The sequence below is a fragment of the Coenobita brevimanus genome, chromosome 80 (genome assembly GCF_032717465.1).
Source record: "Coenobita brevimanus isolate Jiangsu-jjx chromosome 80, ASM3271746v2, whole genome shotgun sequence".
NCBI classification, from domain to species: domain Eukaryota; kingdom Metazoa; phylum Arthropoda; class Malacostraca; order Decapoda; family Coenobitidae; genus Coenobita; species Coenobita brevimanus.
The window spans coordinates 28,999,491-29,022,617 of NC_137033.1; the positions used below are offsets into that span (position 1 = coordinate 28,999,491).

Here is a 23,127-nt window from a genome sequence, read left to right on the forward strand (position 1 = left end):
CCTAAAGCCACCCTGTTCATCATTCACTAGGACTAATGATATCTCTCTTACTTTCTCTATAATAATTCTTCCATATACTTCCCTACACTCAATAAACTTGTGCCACGATAATTCTTGCGCTCACTTTGCTCACCATTATTTTTGTACAGGGGTACAATTACAGCCTTTTTCCTCTCTGCAGGCACAATTTCACTCATCCATGCCTACTTCCATATCTCAAACAAGCACTTCATTCCATTCTCTCCACTACATTTAAGCATCTCTGCATACACCTCATCAACCCCAACTGCTTTCCCATTTTTCAGCCGCTTCACAGCATTCTTCACCTGTGCGAGTGTCATGTCTCCCGGCACTGCATTCCTTCTCTGCACCCCCCCGAAACCAATTGTGTTTACAGCCGCTCTGCTCTCTCTATTCCCATTCATCAGGCTTTCAAAATATTCTTTCCATCTGGTCCCTGCTTCATCTCCTTGGGTTAATAATCTACCACTTGCATCCCTCACACCATCACATTTCTTTCCACTTTCACTTCTACATTTTCGCATGTATTTCCAGAATATCTTCTTGTTTTGAGAGTTGTTTGCATTCATTTTTCTTCCCAGATCATCATTTACCTTCTCCTTTTTCCTCTTCACTAGTCTCTTTACATGCTTCTTGCACTCTGTATACTCAGTTCTCATTTCAATTGAACCTCTATCCCGTAACCACTTTAGCCACTTCTTCCTCATTTCCTCCACCGCATTCATAACCTCCTCATCCCACCATGCCGTACGTTTCTTCTTTGTTGTTACTTTTGCCACAACACACACCACTTTAGCGTTCCTAACAAAGCAATCCATATATGCATTCCACAGGCTGTCCAGATCCATTTCATTTCAGTTCACTGATTTTAACTCCTCCTCTACTTTGGTCCATTAATCATCTGCCATTTCTTTGATCCTCAGCTTCTCAACTTTCAGTCTTTCTCCCTGACTGCTCCTCTCTCTCTCCTGATCCACCTCACTCCTCTCAGCTTGATCTTGCATACCACAATCATATGATCTGACAGACCTCCACATCGTCCTCTCACGGCCCTCATATCCGCAACCATTTCCATCGTTGACCTTTCTACGAGCACGTAATCAATCAGGCTTCTTTCAACATGATCCCCGTTTCCTGTATACCATGTATATTAATGTGCATCTCTGTGTTTGAAATACGAGTTACAAGTGCACAACCTTCTCTCCGAACACATATCCTTTAGTCGCTTCCCATTATCATTTTCTCCTGGTACTCTACAACAACCCATTATGTCATCCTCATGACCAGTGCTTGCTCTTCCATTCATATCCCCCATTATGATCACCTTGTAGCTCCTGGGCATTTCTCCCACTACTTCATCCAGCTCACTCCTGTCCTCACACGGTGCGTATGCTACAATCACTGCCACTTTCACCTTCTCAAACTTGAACTTAACATAGATACACCTCAGGCTACCACATTTGTAGTCTCTCATTCCACTCTTCCACACCTCATTTATCAACAGAGCAACTCCTTTCTTACATCTTCCTCGCCCATTCATTCCCGATATGTACATATATATATACAGTACCCTCGCGTCCAACACGGTAATATTGTCATGCATGGGTCACATGTTTGACCAAAAACGTGTTGGACAAACAATAGAGCTTATGGGAAAAAATGAATTATGTCAGCAACCCTAGGAAAAGTCACCCTAAATACCTACCATATACCTATACATATATTGGTACTATTGTAATTATAATAAATGGTACTGTGCTATGAATGATAACTAACCTTTTAGGATAGTGTTGGTGGGCTTGCTGGGAATGGAAGGTAGTATCCAAGGCTGTAGGTAGTCCTACTGGGTCCCCGGAGGATGGCTGCTGGCGTCACTAGTGGGTAATGGCTGTTGCTCCTCCTCAACCTCCCTCATAAATCCTTCGAAATCACACTCAGAATCACTATGTTCGTCCACAGCCATGGAAGGTCCTGCTTCTGCCTGTCCTAGCACTCTGTAATCCCTTTCCTCTCCCCTTTCTTCTTCCTCTCGATGCTTTCTAGCTTGGTGGCCTGAGGGAGGTGCCGACGCTTCTTGGGGTTCTCAGAAGGCTTCCTAGGCATCGTGAGCAGGGTAAAATGCAGTAACAAGGGCAGAAAATGCAGCAAGAAAAAAGCACCTTCCAATGAAAATTATGCGACTGAGTGGCGCTGTGGCGGGAGAAATTTAAACAAAACATCACGTGAGAGCAGAAGCGTTTTTAATTGGGCAGCATCACGATCACGTCACGATAACGGGCGGGGAAGGCTACTTGATCAGAAGTTTTCATTGGCTATCATCATCATGGGAATGTCCAGTATGACCGTGTTGGACCGAGGGTGATCGTGCTAGAGGTGAACTATGCGGATTTCGCTCACTTCTCGGAGCTCTGTGCGTGTTATAGTAACACAATCGTGTTGCAGTAATTAAATCGTATTAAATAATACTAATTATTTGCTCTCCGTGCTGGACGTGAATCGTGTTGGACGCGAGGGTACTGTATATCTCTCTCTCTCTCTCTCTCTCTCTCTCTCTCTCTCTCTCTATATATATATACTGTATATGTATATATATATATATATATATATATATATATATATATATATATATGTGTGTATATATACTCTATATATATATATATATATATATATATATACTATATATGTATATGTATATATATATATATATATATATATATATATATATATATGTATATGTACTGTATATATATATATATATATATACTGTATATGTATATATATATATATATATATATATATATATATATATATATATACAGTAATCCCTCTAATATCCGGACGCCCAATAACCGAACATCCCCACTAACCGAACCTTATCGTCCTGGGATCAAACATTCCCAAAATGGTCCGAAAATCCAAAAAAATTGGGAAAAAATTCAATTTTTTGCCGTCCGTAATTTGAACTTGCCGCGCGCGCCGCGTGAGAGCATTGTTTTGGTTCGTCATTCCTCCGACGTCCGATAGAGCGCCGCTGCATCCTCCCCACTTCCCGCCTGTCTCTCACCGCGACAAGACCTACGCTCTTCGTCATGGCTGCCCACGTGCTCGCTTTTGTGGTGGTGCCGTACTTGCTGCAAGGCCTCCTGCTGCTCTCTGCCCTACTCTTAGTGTGTGTGATGATGGCCCCGCCTCCTGAGAAAAGGAAGAGAGTGGTGTTGACTCTGGAGAAGAAACGGGAGATATTGGAGAAGGTTGATGCGGGTTGGTCTTCCTCTCGCATTCTCCGCGAGTTCAACCTGGCCCGGTCGACTTTGTTTGATATCAAGCGTTCCCGAGACAAGCTCATGCAGTACACGGCTGACTTCTCGTCGAGAAGCAAACGCAACGTGGAGAGGAAGGTTATGTTTACTCCCAACTATGCAGAGATCGACCGCTCCACGTTGATTTGGTATCGACAGCAACGTGCAGCTGGTGTGATGGTACGTGGAACGGAGCTGAAGGCTGCTGCTGAGAAGTTTGCAAGGCTTCACGACGCCCTAGACTTCAAGGCATCCGAGGGTTGGCTCTTCGCGTTCAAGTTGCGACATGGCCTTACTAACCGTAAAGCACATGGCGAAGCATTGGACGCTAACGAGGATGGAGTGGACGAGTTTCGGCACAAGGTGAAAGGCTTGATCGACAGGGAGGGCCTCACTCTCGGTCAAGTCTATAACGCTGACGAAACTGGCCTATTCTATCGCTCGGTGCCAACGAACACTCTCGCCGATGAGACGGAGAAGCATGTACCTGGCCGCAAGCTTTCTAAGGAACGGATATCTGCTTTGTGTTGTGCCAATGCTAACGGCATGCACCGGCTTAAGCCCGTTATTGTTGGCCGTGCAAAGCAGCCTCGGTGCCTTCATGGGGTGATGGATGTCCTTCCTGTCGTATGGTACCATTCTTTGAAAGCATGGTTCACAGCTGTGATTTTCAAAGACTGGTTTCACCATCACTTCGTCAAGGAGGTCATACATTACCAGACGAAGACACTGGGAATTCCTCGCGACCAGGTAAAGGCTCTCCTTCTCCTCGACAATGCACCTGCCCACCCGTGCGACAAGGACTTGGTTGCTGAGAATGGCCGTATTAGGTGCATGTTTCTGCCACCTAATACGACTGCTCTCATTCAACCAATGGACCAAGGAGTGATCGTGGCAACAAAGCGCCTGTACCGTCGGAAGTTCCTGGACGAGGTGATGGTGGTTCTCGAGGACGAGGACGAGCGCAGGGAAGGACGTGACACTCGAGGCAAGCGGACTTTGGAAAACCTTCGCCGCTACAACATCAAGTCAGCGCTGTACAACTGGGCTAGTGCATGGAAGGAAGTCCCTGTGAAAACTCTTGAAAATGGTTGGTCTCGTCTGCTTCTCGGAACAGATGTGGAGTACGATTTCCTAGGGTTTGACGTGGATGACTTCCATGCACGGCTACGTACGCACGGCGATGATGTTGATGTGGACGATGTTCGTGAGTGGTTGGACGACGACGAGGGCGATCCTGGGTATCAGACGTTGTCTGATATCGAGATCGCGTCTTCGGTTGCTGGTGTCAGTCCCGAACTTGAAGATTCCGACGACGAAGGCGATGATGATGCAGACTCCGCCCAGCAGGACACTACTCCAGCCATCCCCAAGCTGAGCGCACTCCGGGAACATCTAGAGTTCGTCCTAGACTACCTGGAACACCCGGACTGCGACAGGGAGATGGGGCCCTTGGGACTCGTGGAGGAAGTGCGTGCTTTCCGGCAGCGCATCATCAATCGCCAGAATCGTCGGTCCTTGCGTCAGTCAACGATTGACAGTTTTTTCAGGCCCGTGACCCCCGCTGTGCCAAGCCCTGGTTCCACTCCGTTGCCTCCCCAAGACAGGCCCTCATGCTCCGAGCCACAGCCCAGCACATCAGCTACAGTGGAGTCACCGCTCGGCGTGAGTTTGCGGCTGTCTTCAGAGTCTTCTGTAGTCGGTACGCCATCAGCACTACCCACCGATGCACCCCTTGGACGCCTGCCAGTGATACTCTCGGGCTCTGACAGTGAATAAACAGCAAGAACTTCTCCACTAGACCACACGGGAATTTTGAGTGTTGTGCAGTGAAAAAAACGGTGTGTTGTGTTAAGGTTTTCAAGTTGGGAGAAAAGACTAAGTAGAAAAGAAATTTAACGTAACTAACCTTCTTTGTTTTGGCTTTGGAAACTTAAAAAAACTTGGGAAAAGTTAATGTGCAACACTTAAATTTAATGGAACATTATTTGGACTAAAGTGAACACTGTGAAAAGAACGGACTTCTGTGTGTTAGTGACTAAGTTCAGTGCAAGACTTCAGGAAGAGTGTAGTGCAAGTGCTTCAGGAAATCGTTCTTACTGTCAGAGTCCGAGAGGAGGCGGTTATTCATCGAGGTGGCCAGGGACTTGCTGTAAGTAGCCAAAATGTTTCATGTTGTACTATTTTCCATACTATATTTACCAGAATGTTTCATATTGTATTTTTTCCCATACTATACTTACCAGAAAGTGTCATACTGTACTTCTTTCCATACTAAACTTACCTCATGCATGTGCAGTAGGAATGTGTTTTTCAGAGTTCGGTTAGGTTCGGTTAGGTTAGGTTCGGTTAGAGTCCATAAGTACCAGAATGTTTATTAATGTATGAACATACTTCTAAACCCACATTTTATGTGTCTATTGCATTTATTTCAGTCATTTATGTGCCTTATTGGTGTGATTTGGGTGTTAAATAGGTGCTATGCATGTCCGGAGGGAGTTGTATAGGTGTTTCTCTGTGTTAGGGTCCGTAAGTACAAGTCCATAAGCTGGGGCCCAATATCCGGACAAAACCAATATCCGAACCTACCGATGGCTCTATTGATCCGGATATTGGAGTGATTACTGTATATATATATATATATATATATATATATACTGTATATATATACTATATATATATATATATATATATATATATATACTGTATATGTTTATACATATATATATATATATATATATATATATATACTGTATATGTTTATACATATATATATATATATATATATACAGTAAGACCTCACTATAACGGACTAATTGGGACCCAAACCATTCTGAAAAATGCGAAGTTCCGATAAAAGCGACATCTGGACTTCCCCCTGCTAATCCGGACTTTTTCCGATATATCAGACATTTGTCTGGATCGCAGGAACGGTTTTTAAACTGTTTTGACTATCATTGAGGTACTGTAATGTGTTGTAACTTCACTACATTAATCAAATGGTATAATATATATAATAATACTGTACAGTACACTGATGAACATGTCTTTTATTTACCTTATTGTGGTGAACATAACTGAAGTGGTCAGGCAGTCCGGACTGCTTCTGGCTTTATCAGACTTTTTCCAATATATAGGAATTTAGTCCGGTAGCTCTTCGAGTCCGATAAAAGCGAATTCCGGTCTATTGAAGTCCGCTGTATTGAGGTTTTACTATATATATATATATATATATATCTATATATATAGATATATATATGTGTGTGTATATATATATATATATATATATATATATATATATACAGTAATCCCGCATTTTTCGCGGTAGTTACGTTCTTGTAACCTCCGCGAAAAGCCGAATTTGCGAATACTCTATTAACAATTGAATCTTGCACTTGTGTCCACCATGCTACCCATCACACAGTCCATGTCCATACTGGTTGCAAGACAATTTGCCGTCAGACAGTTCCCATTCAAAACATGGACGATTCCCTTTCAGAACAATTCACACCCTGGACGATTCCCCGCCATTCTATAAATATCCTTATTATTAATTAATCAATACTTTTATAAATATACTTATTATTAATTAATCAATACTTTAATAACTATATTTCAGGAGGATCTAGCAAAGTCTATGTTCAATAGCGTAGGCTCTGGATATTATTTATTAGTTGCACCTTTAGTCAATAATTAACTTGTTTCTTCCTGACTGTAGTCGCCTGTGAATTATATTCTAGCGTCACCCATAGCTATCTTCATTAATGAAGGCGAATTACCTTGTTTTTGTTGTGACGGCGATTTGACATGACGGCAAATTGTCCCGAAACCTCCATACTCATCCCATAATACCTTCTTGCAAGATTGAAAGTATATACTCCATTATAAAGGAAAAACATAAACACCGTACTGTAATACACAATTATCTACACATTTATTCACAAAACTGTAGAAAATAAAAAGATGCAGTAACTGGTGATAGCAAACACTCGCATGGTCGCATGTGCCCCCACTCACACAGTCGCACCTTCCCCGACCACTGCCAGCCATTTATGCTGCCAGCCTCCAATGCCACTCGAAGACTCACAATCTGACAAAATGATTTTTCAATCATTACACCACAAGTTAAGGTGAAATGATTAAACTTGTTACCTAACAAATATATTTTTTGCTCAGTATCACGTACTGTACGTAGTATTTTTTTTTTTTTTTCTCAAGGCGTGCACCACATAAAACTTTAATTCATGTCTATAAGTTCAGTAATATTTTTAGTTAATGTCTGTTTGAGGATGCAAAAGTGGATATATGTGGATTGACTGAAACTAAATGCAAAGGTGAAAGGGTGAGAGAATGGGAATATGGTTTAGGTATACAGTATGTGCGGGAGTCAGTGAGGATGAGAGGGCAAGAGAGGGAGTATGTCTGATGATAAGCAAGAAGTGGAAGGAGAATATAAGAGAGTATGGAACAGTGGGTGCAAGGATTGTATGGATGAGGATGAAAGTAGGTATACAAGCGTGGGCGATTGTATTTGTGTGTGCCCCGACAGAGGATCGAGTGGCAAGAGTGAAAGGTGAGTTTTGGGCGAGAGTAGAAGTGTGTATGGACAAGTTTGAGAGGAGCGAGAGAGTGCTGTTGATTGGAGACATGAATGGCAAAGTTGGGAATGTACGAGTGGATGGAGTGGTTGGTTAGTGGGGTGTGCCAGCTGACGTAGATGGGAATGGAAGTGCTTTGGTGGACATCTGTGCTTGTAAGGGGTTGGCGATAGCCAACACCTACTTTCGGCATAAGATGATCCACCGGTATACATGGAGAGTAATGAGGAGGATGGATGATGAACTTGTTGAACGAAAGGCAATGATAGCCTATGTGTGTGTGGATGAGCGAATGAGAAGACAAGTGTTGGATGCAAGAGTGTGGAGAGGGTGGGGGAATGGAGTCTCAGACCATCACTTAGTGATGGCCAAGGTAGAGCTGCAAAGAAAGTGGTTGAGGAGACGAAGGGGAAGACAGGAGGAAGCAGCTCCTGTGAGAAGAGTGGAGAAATTGCAAGATAGTGAGAAAATGACAGAGTATAAGAGCATAGTGGAAGAAAGATTGGGAAGGTATGAGCTAGAGCAGATGGAAGGGGTGGAAGACGTATGTAAGATATTCACAGAAGAGATAGGTGCAGCGTGTGAGGCGGTTTGTGGAGTGAGGAGGAGATGCAAGGGTGTGCAAGGGACAGCATTGTGGAATGATGAGGTGAAACGAGCTGTGGAACTAAAGAAGAAGGCATATAGTGAATGGTTAGCGAGTAGAGGTAGGGGAGAAGATGAGAGAGAGAGAAGAGAGAGGTATATGTGAGCAGGAGAAGGGAGGTTAAGAGACTGGTGAAGGAGAGTAAGAAGAAAGTGGAAGAAGAGTTTGGGAGGAATCTGAGTGTGAAATGGAGGGAGAGTAAGAAATTGTTTTGGAAGGAGGTAATGCAAGTAAGGCAGTGTGAAAGGGGAAATAGTAGGGGAGTGAAAGATAGGAATAATAGATTGTTGGTGGAGAAGAGAGAGAAACTGAGGAGATGGAAGGAGCACTTTGAGGATTTGTTGAATGTAGAGAGTGAGAGCAGTGCGAGTATAAGTGGTTGGGGAATGGCTGGGAGAAGAAGAGATGAGAGGAGGGAGGAAGAGATCAGTAGGGCGGAAGTGGTGGAAGCGATGAAGAAGATTAAGTTAGAAAAGGCCCCAGGAATTGATGGAGTGTTTGGTGAAATGCTGAGGTATGGGGGTGAGATTGTTGTGGAGTGGATATGGAAGTTGTGTAGATTGGCTTGGAAAGAGGGAAGGGTTCCAGAGGACTGGAAATCAGATACAATTGTTCCTTTATACAAAGGAAAAGGGGAGAGAGAAGTATGTGGTAACCATAGGGGTATTTGCCTTCTTAGTGTGACTGGTAAAATATATGGTAGAATACTCATTGATAGGGTTAGGCATATGACAGAGGAGCTAGTTGGAGAAGAACAAGGGGGATTTAGGAAGGGAAAAGGGTGTGTAGATCAGATATTTGTTCTAAGATGTTTATTGGAGAAATATCTAGAGAAGGGAAGGAAAGTGTATGCTGCCTTCATGGACTTGGAGAAAGCTTATGACAGAATAGATAGGCAAGGTATGTGGAAGGTATTAAGAATATATGGAGTGGAGGGGAAATTGTTGAGTGCTGTGAAGAGTATGTACGAGGGAGCTAGGGCTACGGTGCGAGTGAATGCTGAGCTGAGTGAGTTCTTTGATCTCAGTGTGGGACTGAAACAGGGTTGTGTGATGTCTCCATGGCTGTTTAATATATACATGGATGGGGTTGTAAAGGAGGTGCAGGGTAGGGCAGCGGATGTGGGGGTGGCTCTAATGATTGAGGGTGAGATTTGGAAGCTTCCGGTGTTGCTGTTTGCTGATGATACAGTACTGTTGAGTGAAGATGAATGGGAGTTGCAAGGTTTGGTGAATGAATTTGGGACAGTGTGTAGGAGGAGGAATCTGAAAGTTAATATAAACAAAAGTAAAGTTATGGTGTTTGAGAGGAATGAAGTCACAGAGTGTGCAGTGAGGTTGGATGGTGAGGATATGGAGAATGTGAGTGCATTCAAGTACTTGGGTAGTGTGATGAGTAAGGATGGAACTTTGGGGGATGAAGTGCGTGAAAGGGTACAGCAGGGAAGGAAGGTTGTTGGTACACTGAAAACAGTGATGAGAAATAGGGAGGTGAGTATGGAAGTTAAGAAGTCACTACATGATAGTCTTGTGATCCCTACCCTGACGTATGGAAGCGAGGTATGGACCTTGCAAGAGGGGAACAAGTCAAGAGTGAGAGCAGTGGAAATGAGTTACTTGAGAGGAGCATGTGAGGTGACGTGGAGGGACAGGTTGACGAATGAAGAAGTGAAGGAACGCTGTGGGGTGGATGTGGATGTGGTTGAGAAGATTAGGAGAAATACACTGAGGTGGTTTGGACATGTGAAGAGAATGGAGAATGAAAGACTGACTAAGAGGGTGTATGTAGGTGAGGTGGAGGGAATGAGAGGGAGGGGTAGACCGAGGATTAGGTGGAAGGATGGAGTTGAGAGGTATATGAGGGAGGGGGGGGTGAGTTGGGGGGAGGGTAGTCAAATGGTGGGTGACAGAGCTACTTGGAGGCGTTTTGTCTGCAGCCACCCTTTGCGGGATCAGGGCATCGGGCTATGGATAGATAGATAGACTGTTTGTTATCACTTTACGTACTGTTGTTTGCAGATGATATTGTGTTGTTGAGTGTAGACGAAGGGGAGCTTCAAGGCTTGGTGGATGAGTTTGGGAGAGTGTGTAAGAAACGGAGTCTAAAGGTGAATGTAGGGAAGAGTAAAGTGATGGTCTTTGAGAGACGTGAAGTCAGTGAATGTACAGCGAGGTTAGATGGTGAGGAATTGGAAAATGTGAGTATATTTAAGTACTTGGGTAGTGTGATGAGTAAGGATGGAGGTTTGGAGGATGAAGTGCTTGAAAGGGTACAGCAGGGAAGAAAGGTTGCTGGTTCTTTGAAAGCAGTGATAAGAAACTGGGAAGTGAGCATGGAAGTGAAAAAGTTACTACATGATAGTATTGTGATACCATCTCTAACGTATGGAAGTGAAGCTTGGACGTTGTTGGAAGGACACAAGTCAAGAGTGAGAGCAGTGTAAATGAGTTTTTTAAGAGTAGCCTGTGGAGTCACATGGAGAGACAGGCTGACGAATGAGGATATAAAAGAGCGTTGTGGTGTGGATGTGGATGTGATAGGAAGCGTTATGAGGAACACACTGAGGTGGTTTGGCCATGTGGAGAGGATGGAGGGTGAAAGACTGACGAAGAGAGTGTATGTGAGTGAGGTGGAGGGGGGAAGAGGGAGGTGGAGGCCGAGGATGAGATGGAGGGATGGGGTGGTGAGGTATATGAGAGAGGGGGGTGTGAGTTGGGAGCAGGGCAGTGAAATGGCGGAGGACAGGGCGACTTGGAGGCGATTTGTTTGTGGCCACCCCGAATGAGATTGAGGCATCTGGCAATAGATGGATAGATAGTTACAGATGAGTTTCACTCAGGGATATCAGACGAGGCAGGGGAGTTAGGAGAGGGATCATCATCTGACTCGTCCTCCATGCTTGAATCATCCAAGTGTGGTGAGGCAGGAGAGGATGAGTTGCCAGATGTCAATGGCAGGGCAGATGCCGAGCTGCGTTGGTTTTTCTTCTAGAAAAACATAATTATTGCAAGTTGTTCCCTTTCACGTTTCATCTCCTTCATTATTTTATGGTAGGGAGCAAACACAGCTTCCATCCCATTCTTCACTTTTATTACCCTGTCCAGTGATGGGTCATACGACATTAGCAGGGAGATGGTATGCCTCATACTGTGAGTGATTTCCCCAAGCTTTGCTAGTGTCCACGCCTGTGGTAAATCGTTTCTACCAGATTCCTCTTCTTCTTCATCTTTCTCTTCTTCATTGAGCAGTTCTTCCAGTTCTTGTGTTGTTAGTTCTTCTCCTGCATTCCCCAGCAGTTCCTCCCGAATTTCATTTTCTTGCAGGTAAGAAAACCCTTCACCTCCGACAGTCCTCGAGAGATTTTTAATTCTAACAATTCAGCATCAACAGTTGGGAATCCTGCAAAGTCATTCACGACTGAGGGCTACAATTTCTTCCAACAGGAGTTGATGCAGCTAGCAGAGAGTTCTTCATGGCACTGTTGAATTAACATGATGCAGTTGGCTATGTTGAATTTCTTCCACCACATTTTGATGTTATCTCCTTCTTCTATAGCTTGTCTAATTATAGCAAAGCTTCATGCCACCTATTTTGCCTTGAAAACAGCATTGATGCCCTGATCAAGTGGCTGAATAAGTGATGTGGTGTTCTTTGGTAGAAAAATACCTCGATGTTAGGGTGTGCAAATTTAATTGATTCAGGGTGACCTGGGCAGTTATCTATTATCAGTAGTACTTTAAAGTCTATCCCCTTTGCCTTCAAGTATCTTTCAACCTCGGGAACAAAACAGTTATGGAACCAGTCACTGAACAATGCTGCCGTCATCCACGCTTTCTTGTTGTTACAATAAAACACTGACAGCTGATTTAAGTCTTTCCCTTTAAGTGCACGTGGTTTTTTAGCCCTGTATAGCAGCATAGGCGTGATCATATGACCAGCTGCTTTCCCAGAGAATAGCAGCGATACTCTGTCCTTCTGAGCTTTAAATCCAGGTGCCTGTCTCTCCTCTCGAGATATAAAAGTTCTGCTGGGCATTTTTTTCCACCACAGCCCAGTCTCATTGGCATTGAAAACTTGTTCCGGCAGATACCCTTTGTCCTTCACTAATTTTTCAAATTCTGCTGGATACGTTTCTGCTGCCACATGATCAGCAGAGGCTGATTCGCCAGTAATCCTGAGATTATGGAGTAAGAATCTCTTCTTAAAGTTCTCAAACCAGCCTTTGCTAGCCATAAATATGTGCTTCCCATCTCTCTCTCCGTCACTGAAATGATTGTACAAATCCTTGGCCTTTTCTCTTATCGAATTTGTGTCAACAGGAATATGTCGGCGGTTCAAATCTTCAATCCATGTGTTCAGCGCCTTTTCCATTTTAATCAGAGCATTGTCACGAACATGTTGTGACACCTTTGCTGACGTTGATGCACAGCTAGCAACTGCATGTCTTATTTCTTTTTCACTTTTCTTAATGTAACGCACTGTACTCGTTCACTCCATACTCACGACTACATGCAGCATAGCTCATGCCACTTCTTAACTTGTCCAGTAACACAATTTTCTCTGCTAAGGTCATAACTTTTCTTGATCGTTTTGTCACTTTGGAGCTCTTACTGATTGTATTTTAGCCTTCAGTGAGGATGGCTTACGTCCTGGGGCCATGTGGAAAGCACATGGAAAGCAAGTGGCTTGTATCACAGCGCGGTTACAAGTGCACCAAGCAGGTGAGGCAGACAGGTGTTGACTGAGGGATGCGGGGCAGAGGGGCAGCGGGAAAGGGACAGAGGGTGGCGTGAGTTTACGGCACTACAATTGGAAGCGGTGGGGATTTCAAATTTTTTGTTTTCCGTATATTCAAGGATATTTTAGTTGAACTTATTAATGCTAAGAAAATCCGCGAGAGGGCAAAACCATAAAAAAAAAAATCCGCAAAAAATACGGGATTACTGTAGGGGAGGGCGGTGATGATTCGGCCACTTTTTCGAAAAAAAATCATAATAAATAAAGTTTAAGAAATTCTTAAAATCTGCGTATTCCAAGAGGAAGCCACATCTTTTGGCTCTTTTGTGTGCTATTGTCAGTTCTTAAACTTACGTCATTTCTTGGCAGTAATCCAAACTCTTAAGGTCTCCAAAATGGCCGAACCATCGCTCTTGGTGTGGATGATTCGGCCACTGGCGTTGGATGGTTCGGCCACCATGTGGGATGATTTGGCCACTTGCCTCTGGGGCTCAATTAAAGAATTAAATACAGTAGGAAAATTAAGAATCAAGTTTTCATCTGTGCTAACATGATTTATTGGATTTATTTTTACCTAAACAATCTCCTTTTAATGAAACAAGGAACAAACAATCTCCTTATAATGAAATTAAATGGCTCTACTCTTGCCTATCTCAGATAAAATAAAACTATAATTTTGTGAAAGAAAATATCAAAGTCAAATGAAAGCTACTTCTCTTACATGCTGTTTACTCTTAACGCATTTTAAATCCAGTGAAACAAAAATCCAAAGTTGTAATACCTTTGCCTTCGCTTAGTGCTTTGTGAAACTGGTTCAGGTAATACTCCAATTATAGTGTTTCTTGAAACAGAAGCTTCATCAATTTCTGAGGGAAAGTAGAGGAAGAGAGAGAGAGAGAGAGAGAGAGAGAATATGTAATTTTAGAGAAAAAAGGTAAGGGGATGAGTCTGTTATGATGTGGCATGGGTAAACCAGCTCTGCTGTCGGGCCCTGCTGCGGATGTCACTGATTGCATTGCACAGTTGACCCTTGTCCGGTGTGGTGTGGTGAGGATCTGTCCGTTCTCCCCTTTGGGACTAAGATGCGAATGAATGTGTTCGAATGGATGAGTAAATGGGAAGTGTGTCATCCTGTCTCAGCTACCTCCCTTTCCTTGGGGGGAACAGCCTAGGTATATAGATAGATAGATAGATAGATAGAAAAAAATCGTTAAATAAAGAAAATAAATCATTAGATAATTATGAGGGATGGTTCGGCCACCTGGCAACCCTGCCGAACCATCTCTCACTTAAAGTGGCCGAATCATCCCCCATGTATAAAGATGTACACATGACGCCCCGAAACCCAGAGTTCATAAGCTGTTCGAGTGTTATCTACTCTCACGTCGCCTATAGACAATAAATGATATTTGCACTATATATGGATAACAACCCTGAAGTATTAATGGAGCTACTGCTTACGTTGGATCACCGAAAAAGTACATAGGGGTCATGAAAAATCATAAAATCTAACCTGACGTTGCTGTTTCCTGGCCAATCAAAACAAAAACACATGTGCCATCTGTTGGGAAGATCACGCAACTTCATGTGAAATCTCAATGATCTAGGACCCTGCATTATTCAGGAAGGCCAGTGGCCGAATCATCCTCCTGGTCGAACTATCACTGCGCTCCCCTATTTATACATATATATACACAGTACAATCCCGGTTAACCGGGAAGCTTGGAGAATTTATCTTCCCGGTTACAGATTTGTCCCGTAGTTCTGATATTCAAATCTATACAAAGGCGATAATTATCACAGCAGTAAATACAATTCAGGTACTCACCACTCACATCACGGGGCACACTAAGAGATTCCACCTGAAAAATTGCCTCGTAAACACACACCGTGGTCATAATGCACATGCATGCAATGCCTGACAGTACTGCAAAATGCACAAGTCCATTCTCATAACTACCGAATAATTTGTTGTATGTACTGTACTCATAACAATAGAAAACTAAAGAAATAAAATCCTGAATATTTATTGGTGAATTATCACGACACCTGTGTCCCCACATGAGCTTTGTTTACGGTCCCAGCCCCAACTGACTGCCACCATTCCGGCACTCATCTGTTTTGCACCATTCTGTTAACTACTGAAGTATTCGTTGTACTGTATGTACTGTACTCATAAAAGCGGAAGAATAAAGAAATAAAATCTTGAACATTTATTGGTGAACTGATGTTAAGACTGCACTGTAGAATTATCATGACCCCTGTGCCCCCACACAAGCTTTGTTTACGGTCCCGGCCCCGACTGACCGCCACCATTCCACCCTTCACCCACCAATCAGCTGTTTTGCACAAAATAAAATACAGTACATGATTTTCATATGAAGTGCAAGCATATTTTTTTTTTTTCTACCAACAAAGTAAACCTTCATTCCTATTAACATTTTTTGTTTATCTCTGCCAGCACACATGCGTTCTAAGATGAATTTATGTGCTGCAAGTTAGAGTCAGTCCGTTAGGAAGAAAAACATCGGCGTTTGCTGTTTGTTGATTTGCTCTCTCCCGAGATGTCTAGTTTACAAATTCCATGCCTGTCTTTGAAACGATTTAACCATCCAATACTGAAATCACACTCAACTTCTCTATTCATTTTACTGTGAAACTCTCTTGCTTTTTCTTATATAAGAGGACCAGATATAGGTGCTCCCCCTAGATCTTTCTAAGCAAAACCACTCGAACGATGAAGAGTATGCCTTTTTTCAATGGACTTACTTGTCTCGCTTTTCATGAAAAATTCATTGAGCTTGGATGCTTAGGCCTTGATATCATAAATCGTTAAATTTCCTACATTATATTCTGTCATCAGTGTTTTATAATGTTCGCCTTTTTCAAATCTATTGCATATGTCCAGCTTCTGTTTCAAGGTAAGTATGACACGCTTACATTTAGTTTGCTCTTTAGGCATTTTGGAGTGTTGAAATTACGTCCATTAGAGCAACACAACAGCAAGAGAGCTTGTTTACTGTCTGGTGGTAAAAACCAGACTGGTGATTTGTGGAAATTGTGGAGGGTGTGGAGGATGACTGAATTCAAGTAGGGGAAAGAGGGAAGAGGAGGGCTGGTTAAGAGGATTTGCTAGGGATTTACATTAGCCAGAAATGCCTTCACCTCGCTTAATCTGACTTCACCCAGCCTCGCGTGACACAAAAAAACAGCGGTTTGGCGGTCCATTCAAATTGGCGCACAGTTATAACTTACTGACATTTTTACCAGCCCTTGAATTTTCCCGTTTTTCTGAGTATTCCGTTTGTCTGGATACCAGATAGCAGGGATTGTAGTGTATATATATATATATATATATATATATATATATATATATATATATATATGTATAGAGAGAGAGGGGGAATGGGGATCGTGTTCAAAGAAGACTGATTGATTACGTGCTCGAAGGGAGGTCGAAGATGGGAATGGTTGCTGATATGAGGGCTGTGAGAGGATGATGTGGAGGTCTGTCAGATCATATGGTTGTGGTATGCAAGATCAAGCTGAGAGGAGTGAGGTGGACCAGGAGAGACAGGAGCAGTCAGGGAGAAAGAGTGAAAGTTGAGAAGCTGATAATCAAAGAAATGGCAGATGATTACAGGGCCAAAGTAGAGGAGTTAGAATCAGTGAACTGGAATGAAATGGATCTGGACAGCCTGTGAAATCTGCACGTCTTCCACATCCATTCTACTGCTATCTCTCCCCCATGCTTCAGCATTTCACCACACACTCCATCAATTCCTGGGGCTTTCCCCGATTTAACTTTCTTCATTGCTTCCACAACTTCTATCCTACTGATTTCTTCCTGTCTTCTCACCTCCCTCCTTCTCCCAGCCATTCCCCAGCCACTTATACTCGCATTACTTCCATCCTCTGTGTTCAACAATTCCTTAAAGTGTTCTCTCCATCTGCTCACTTTTTCTCCCTTCTCCACTAGTAATCTACCATTTTTATCTTTCACTCCTCTGCTAACTTCACTTCCACCCTGTCTTACTCTTTTCACCTCTTTCCAGAACATTTTCTTACAGTCCCTCCACTTTACACTCAAATTCCTTCCAAATTCCTCATCCACTCGCTCCTTACTCTCCCTTACTAATCTTTTCACTCTCTCATTCTTTCTACATATAACTCTGTCTTCTGCCTCTCAACTTCTTCCACGCCCCTATTTCTCATCCATTCATTGTATGCTTTCTTCTTTTGTGCCACAGCCTGTCTCACCTCTTCAGTCCACCACGCTGTTCCTTGCACCCCCCCTCCGTCTTCTCTTCCTTCCACACACCACATCACATGCTGCACATATTTCTTCTGTAAATATCCTGCACATACCTTCCACGTCTCCCATCTGCTCCAATTCATATTTGCCCAATCGTTCCTCCACTTCTCTCTTATACTGTGCCTTTTTCTCATCCTCTTGTAACCTTTCCACTCTCCTTGCAACTACTCGTTCCTCTCGTCTTTCCCTTCTTCTATTCCTCCATTGTACTTGAATCCTAATTCTGGCCACCACCAAGTAGTGGTCAGAAAGTCCACTCCCCCGACTTCTATAAGCTCTTGCATCCATTACACATCTTTGCATCCTTTCATCCACACACACACAATCAGTCATTGCCTTCCTTTCATTCAGTTCACCACTCACCCTTCTCATCACTCGCCATGTATACCTGTGGATCATTTTATGTCTGAAGAGGGTGTTGGCTATCACCAACCCCCTCCCAGCACAAATGTCCACTAACGCACTCCCATTCTCATCTATCTCAGCAGGTACACCCCACTCACCAACTATTCCATCCACCTTCACATTCCCAACTTTACCATTCATATCACCGATCAAAAACACTCTCTCATTCCTTCCAAACTTTTCCATGCACACCTCTGCATTTGTCCAGAACTCTTCTCTCACTCTTCTAGCACGATCTTGCATTGGCGCATACACACACACAATCGCCCACATTTGTATTCCAACTTTCAACTTTACCCACACAATCCTTGACCCAACTGATCCATATTGTCTTATGCTCTTCTTCCATCTTTTACTCACAACTATACATACTCCTTCCTTTGCCCTCTCATTCTCACCTACTCCTGCACATATACCTCATCCATACTCCCATTCTCTCACACTTTCTCCTCTCCATTTTGTTTCAGTTATTCCACATATATCCACTTTCGCACCCTCAAGCACCTGGACAATCTCTCTCTCTTTCACCTCATCATTCGCTCCTCTTACATTCCATGAATGGTCCTTCTTTTAATTATAGATATTCCTTTAGGCAATCCAGAAGACGAAGTGATCCAGAACAAGATGGTGGTGTGTTATTTAGAGCACCAGCTGGCAGGCATGAAGATCCTTTCATTCACCAAGCTTCACTGTGCCGTCGACTCTGATCTCTTTTCTGACCACTTTGACGATCTTGGTGCCTTCGTTGCTTTGAGGTGCTGTAGGGAAATCTCCAGTGATTGCAAGTTTCAGGCTTATAAAAGGTAAGATGACTTTTCTTTTTTTTTAACCTAATCAGTATCAGATACATTTAATATCACATTCTATCTGTCTCAAGACATTTCTTTTTTCTGCTTTGGAGAGTTTTCTAACTTATTCTTTTATTGTATGAAGATGGATGCAGAGGCTGGAAGCCCTCAAATTTGTTCTCTTCAAGAGAGAGAGAGAGAAGGAAAAGAAGCGAGAGCCTCAAAATCAGTTTGTATTGAGATGCCTGGAAACACTGCGTTTAAAAGACTGGAGGTCATAACAGAGGGAAATACAGACTCAGGAATTCAGTTCCAGAGTTGACCTGTTGCATACTTGAATGAGTGAGAACATCAGTCAACCCTTGCATTAGAGTTGGACCGAAAAAGGGTGAGATGGCGCTGTCAGATAGATGCAATGTGCCCACTGTAATGGAGAATGGATGCAAACAAGTAGTTCAGAAGAGCAGTAAGTACTGAAGGTATGGTGGTAAAAAAATGGTGATGCAACAGCACGGCAAAGAGAGACAAGCTGAGAAGAGTAAGAAGATGGGAGTTGATGAGATGAATAGCCATTGACTTCACCCTGTTTGAAGAGCTGTTTGTTGGGAGCTGCCCAGCACATGAGAGTTGTACTGCAAAGAGTATGGAGTAAATAAGGCACTAAATTTTATGGAAGCAGATTTTGCAATAGAGGTAATGCGACCCATCCATGGTAGGCCTCCTAAAAATGAAACCCCAAGAATACTGAGTGATGATGAAGGATTGAGTTGTCTATCTATTGCCAGATGCCTCAATCCCGTTTGGGGTGGCCACAAACAAATCGCCTCCAAGTCGTCCTGTCCCCTGCCATTTCACTGCCCTGCTCCCAGCTCACACCCCCCTCTCTCATATACCTCTCCACCCCATCCCTCCATCTCATCCTTGGCCTCCCCTCCCTCTTCCCCCCTCCACCTCACTCACATACACTCTCTTCGTCAGTCTTTCACCCTCCATCCTCTCCACATGGCCAAACCACCTCAGTGTGTTCCTCATAACGCTTCCTATCACATCCACATCCACACCACACCGCTTCTTTATATCCTCATTCATCAGCCTGTCTCTCCATGTGACTCCACAGGCTCCTCTTAAATAACTCATTTCCACTGCTCTCACTCTTGACTTGTGTCCTTCCAACAACGTCCAAGCTTCACTTCCATACGTTAGAGTTGGTACCACAATACTGTCATGTAGTAACTTTTTCACTTCCATGCTCACTTCCCTGTTTCTTATCACTGCTATCAAAGAACCAGCAACCTTTCTTCCCTGCTGTACCCTTTCAAGCACTTCATCCTCCAAACCTCCATCCCTACTCATCACACTACCCAAGTACTTAAACGTACTCACATTTTCCAATTCCTCACCATCCAACCTCGCTGTACATTCACTGACTTCACGTCTCTCAAAGACCATCACTTTACTCTTCCCAACATTCACCTTTAGATTCCGTTTCTTACACACTCTCCCAAACTCATCCACCAAGCCTTGCAGCTCCCCTTCGTCTTCACTCAACAACACAGTATCATCTGCAAACAACAGTACAGGGAGTTTCCAGACACTATCCTCTCTCACCAGGGCCACTCCAACATCGACTACATCCATTGAGTTGTACATGGTTGAATATTACTTCTGCAGAAGATTATGGCATTGCAAAAGCAGGTACAGAGTTTTTGATGCATTAAATATAGCCGAGGGTTGTTTCAACCAATCGGACATATGAGGCAAGTGAGAAATTAGGTGTGCCATAACCACTTCCCATGATTGTTGAAGGACGTGCTGTGATTGACGCTGTTGCATTCAGATGGAGTAGACCTCTTCAGAACATACCTTTTGGTTTAATTTATGGGCTGCTTCACTGATTCCCATGGTTTTTGACCTGAAAATGCCAAATATCCCTACCATTTTCATCTCAGATGAAGGGATAGCTTGCCTCAAACATCAATATTTTTTTGTCTGAAAATCATGAAAATTGCATTTTTTGTAACAGATGGCCTTGAAGTTTTGGCTGTATCTTCATAAATATTCAGCCTATTACATTATAAAAGGTACCACTGTAAAGCCCCCAGATTTTTCGTTCAGTTGGTGGAAAGATTCAAACACAAATATGAATATTATTACTGTTAATGTTGAATAATAACAGGAATAATTGTATATTAGACATATTTTCTCTCCAAAATGTAACAATGGCCAAGTCTCATTCAAAGTTATGTATTAACCCTTTCAGGCACAGTTACGCGAATTGCGTTTCATGTGGATTTTCTCATTTTGCTCAGTCACGCAAATCGCGTTTATAAGCACCAAAAAATTCGCCAAAAATTAAGTTTCTGGCGGATTTGCGTCAAATTCTGACGCGTCTTAGCGATGGTAGCGCTTTCCAATGGTAAAGCATTGGCAACACTGAGCTGCCTGGCGGGGCCCAACATGGACTGAGAAACCTCAGTCTCTTCCAAGCAGCCAGGCGGTGAGGTTGCGTCGCGTGTACTGTCCCTTTAAACTCCTACTAATTCTCCTCCTCCTGCCCAAGCCGAAGCCCCAATGGACTCAGTGTGATGATGCAATATTTTTGAGCATATTTGGATGTGATATTATCGATGGAACATAGATATATGTCACGAAAAGGAATTGTGTCCGTTATCAGGTGTTAGGCTTACTGGCGATATGCGTGTTCACTGTGGCGGGGTTTCGCCTCTCGCCCTCCTCAAGGACCTATGGCATGATTACAAATACGTATATAATGAAGCCAATGCCTAAACTGTTTTTTGTGTGGAAGATATTGTGGCTGGCTTGGTGAATATATGGAACTAGTTAGCATTGTGGATGCCATGAACCATAGTGTGGAATGGGGCAGGCATCACGTAGAGTTTTTATAGTCGGGAAGGGAGAATTAGAGGTGTTTAGGGATGGAATTACAGTAATCACTCCAATATCCGATGTAATAGAGCCATAGGTAGGTCCGGATATTGGTTCTGTCCGGATATTGGGCCCCAGCTTATGGACTTGTACTTATGGACCCTAACTCAGAGAAACACCTATACAACTCCCTCTGGGCATGCATAGCACCTATTTAAGACCCGAATCACATCAATAAGGCACATAAATGACTGAAATAAATGCAAAAGAAACATAAAATGAGGGTTTAGAAGTAGGTTCATACAATAATAAACATTCTGGTGACTGGCTCCTAGACTGGTACTGTACTTATGGACCCTAACTTAGCCTAACTCAGAAAAACACCTTCCTACTGCACATGCATAGCTCCTAACACCCTATTCACACCAATAAAGGACATTAAAGAGTGAAATGAGGTAAGTATAGTATGGAAAAAAAGTACAGTATGAAACATTCTTATGTCCGGATAGTGGGGATGTTCGGATATTGGGCGTCCGGATATTAGAGTGATTACTGTATTGTGATTCTGATAGTGAAAATGCATATGGAATTGTGTGAAATATACGTCTAACATGCTGCGGGTGTTCGTGAAGGAGTGTGGTGTGTGCCAATACAATAGAGTTGCTTTGTACTCTCCCGGCGAAGGATGCTGCATCACAGTCACGTTGAACTGTAGTAAGGAAGGGAGTATTTGCAGAGGTTAGGTTGGATTCATGGTGGTAGTCATGTACCGGTATTTGTGTATGGTATTGTGTCAAGTGTAAGTGAAATGTGGCACGTATCCTCATGACGGCATAAATTATGGTGCTTTGCGTAGGTGAGTGGTACCTTAGCGGCAGGTGTGCTGTGAAAGGGAATGATGGCAAAGAACGAGGGACGTTATTGAACAGGTACTGTACATGGTCAGACATTTAGTGATAAATTATACTATATGTAAAATATATGTGAACTGTGCCGCGAGTGTTCGTTTAGGTGCGTAGCGTAGGTGAGCGGTACTTTAGCAGCAGGTGTGCTGTGAAAGGTAACGATGCCACGGAACGAGGGAGGTCATTGAACAGGTACTGTACCTTGCAACGCCGGGCAACCACGGACGTCAGTGGACAGGTAGTGTACTTTTCAAAAACAATTGTTGAAATTTATGATTCTTATCTAAAATGTTTGTGATATGTGCCACGAGTGTTCGTGGGAAATATTGTATCGTGTTGGGGGAACGTTGGGGGAAGGAGGGTAAAATGTGTCTGTCTATATATATATATATATATATATATATATATATATATATATATATATATGTATATATATATACAGTAATCCCTCCAATATCCGACGTAATAGGGCCATAGGCAGGTCCGGATAGTGGTCCTGTCCGGATATTGGGCCCCAGCTTATGGAC

General features: G+C 43.1%; 1 protein-coding gene across 1 annotated transcript in view; it reads left to right on the forward strand.

Moving 5' to 3' along the window:
- LOC145409313 (decapping and exoribonuclease protein-like) overlaps positions 1 to 23,127 on the forward strand; it is a 180,044-nt gene that overhangs the window by 22,458 nt on the left and 134,459 nt on the right. The window contains exon 2 of the mRNA XM_080279786.1: positions 18,614 to 18,824. Within this exon, the coding sequence (XP_080135912.1) occupies positions 18,614 to 18,824 (211 nt within the window). The remainder of the gene's footprint in view (positions 1 to 18,613; positions 18,825 to 23,127) is intronic.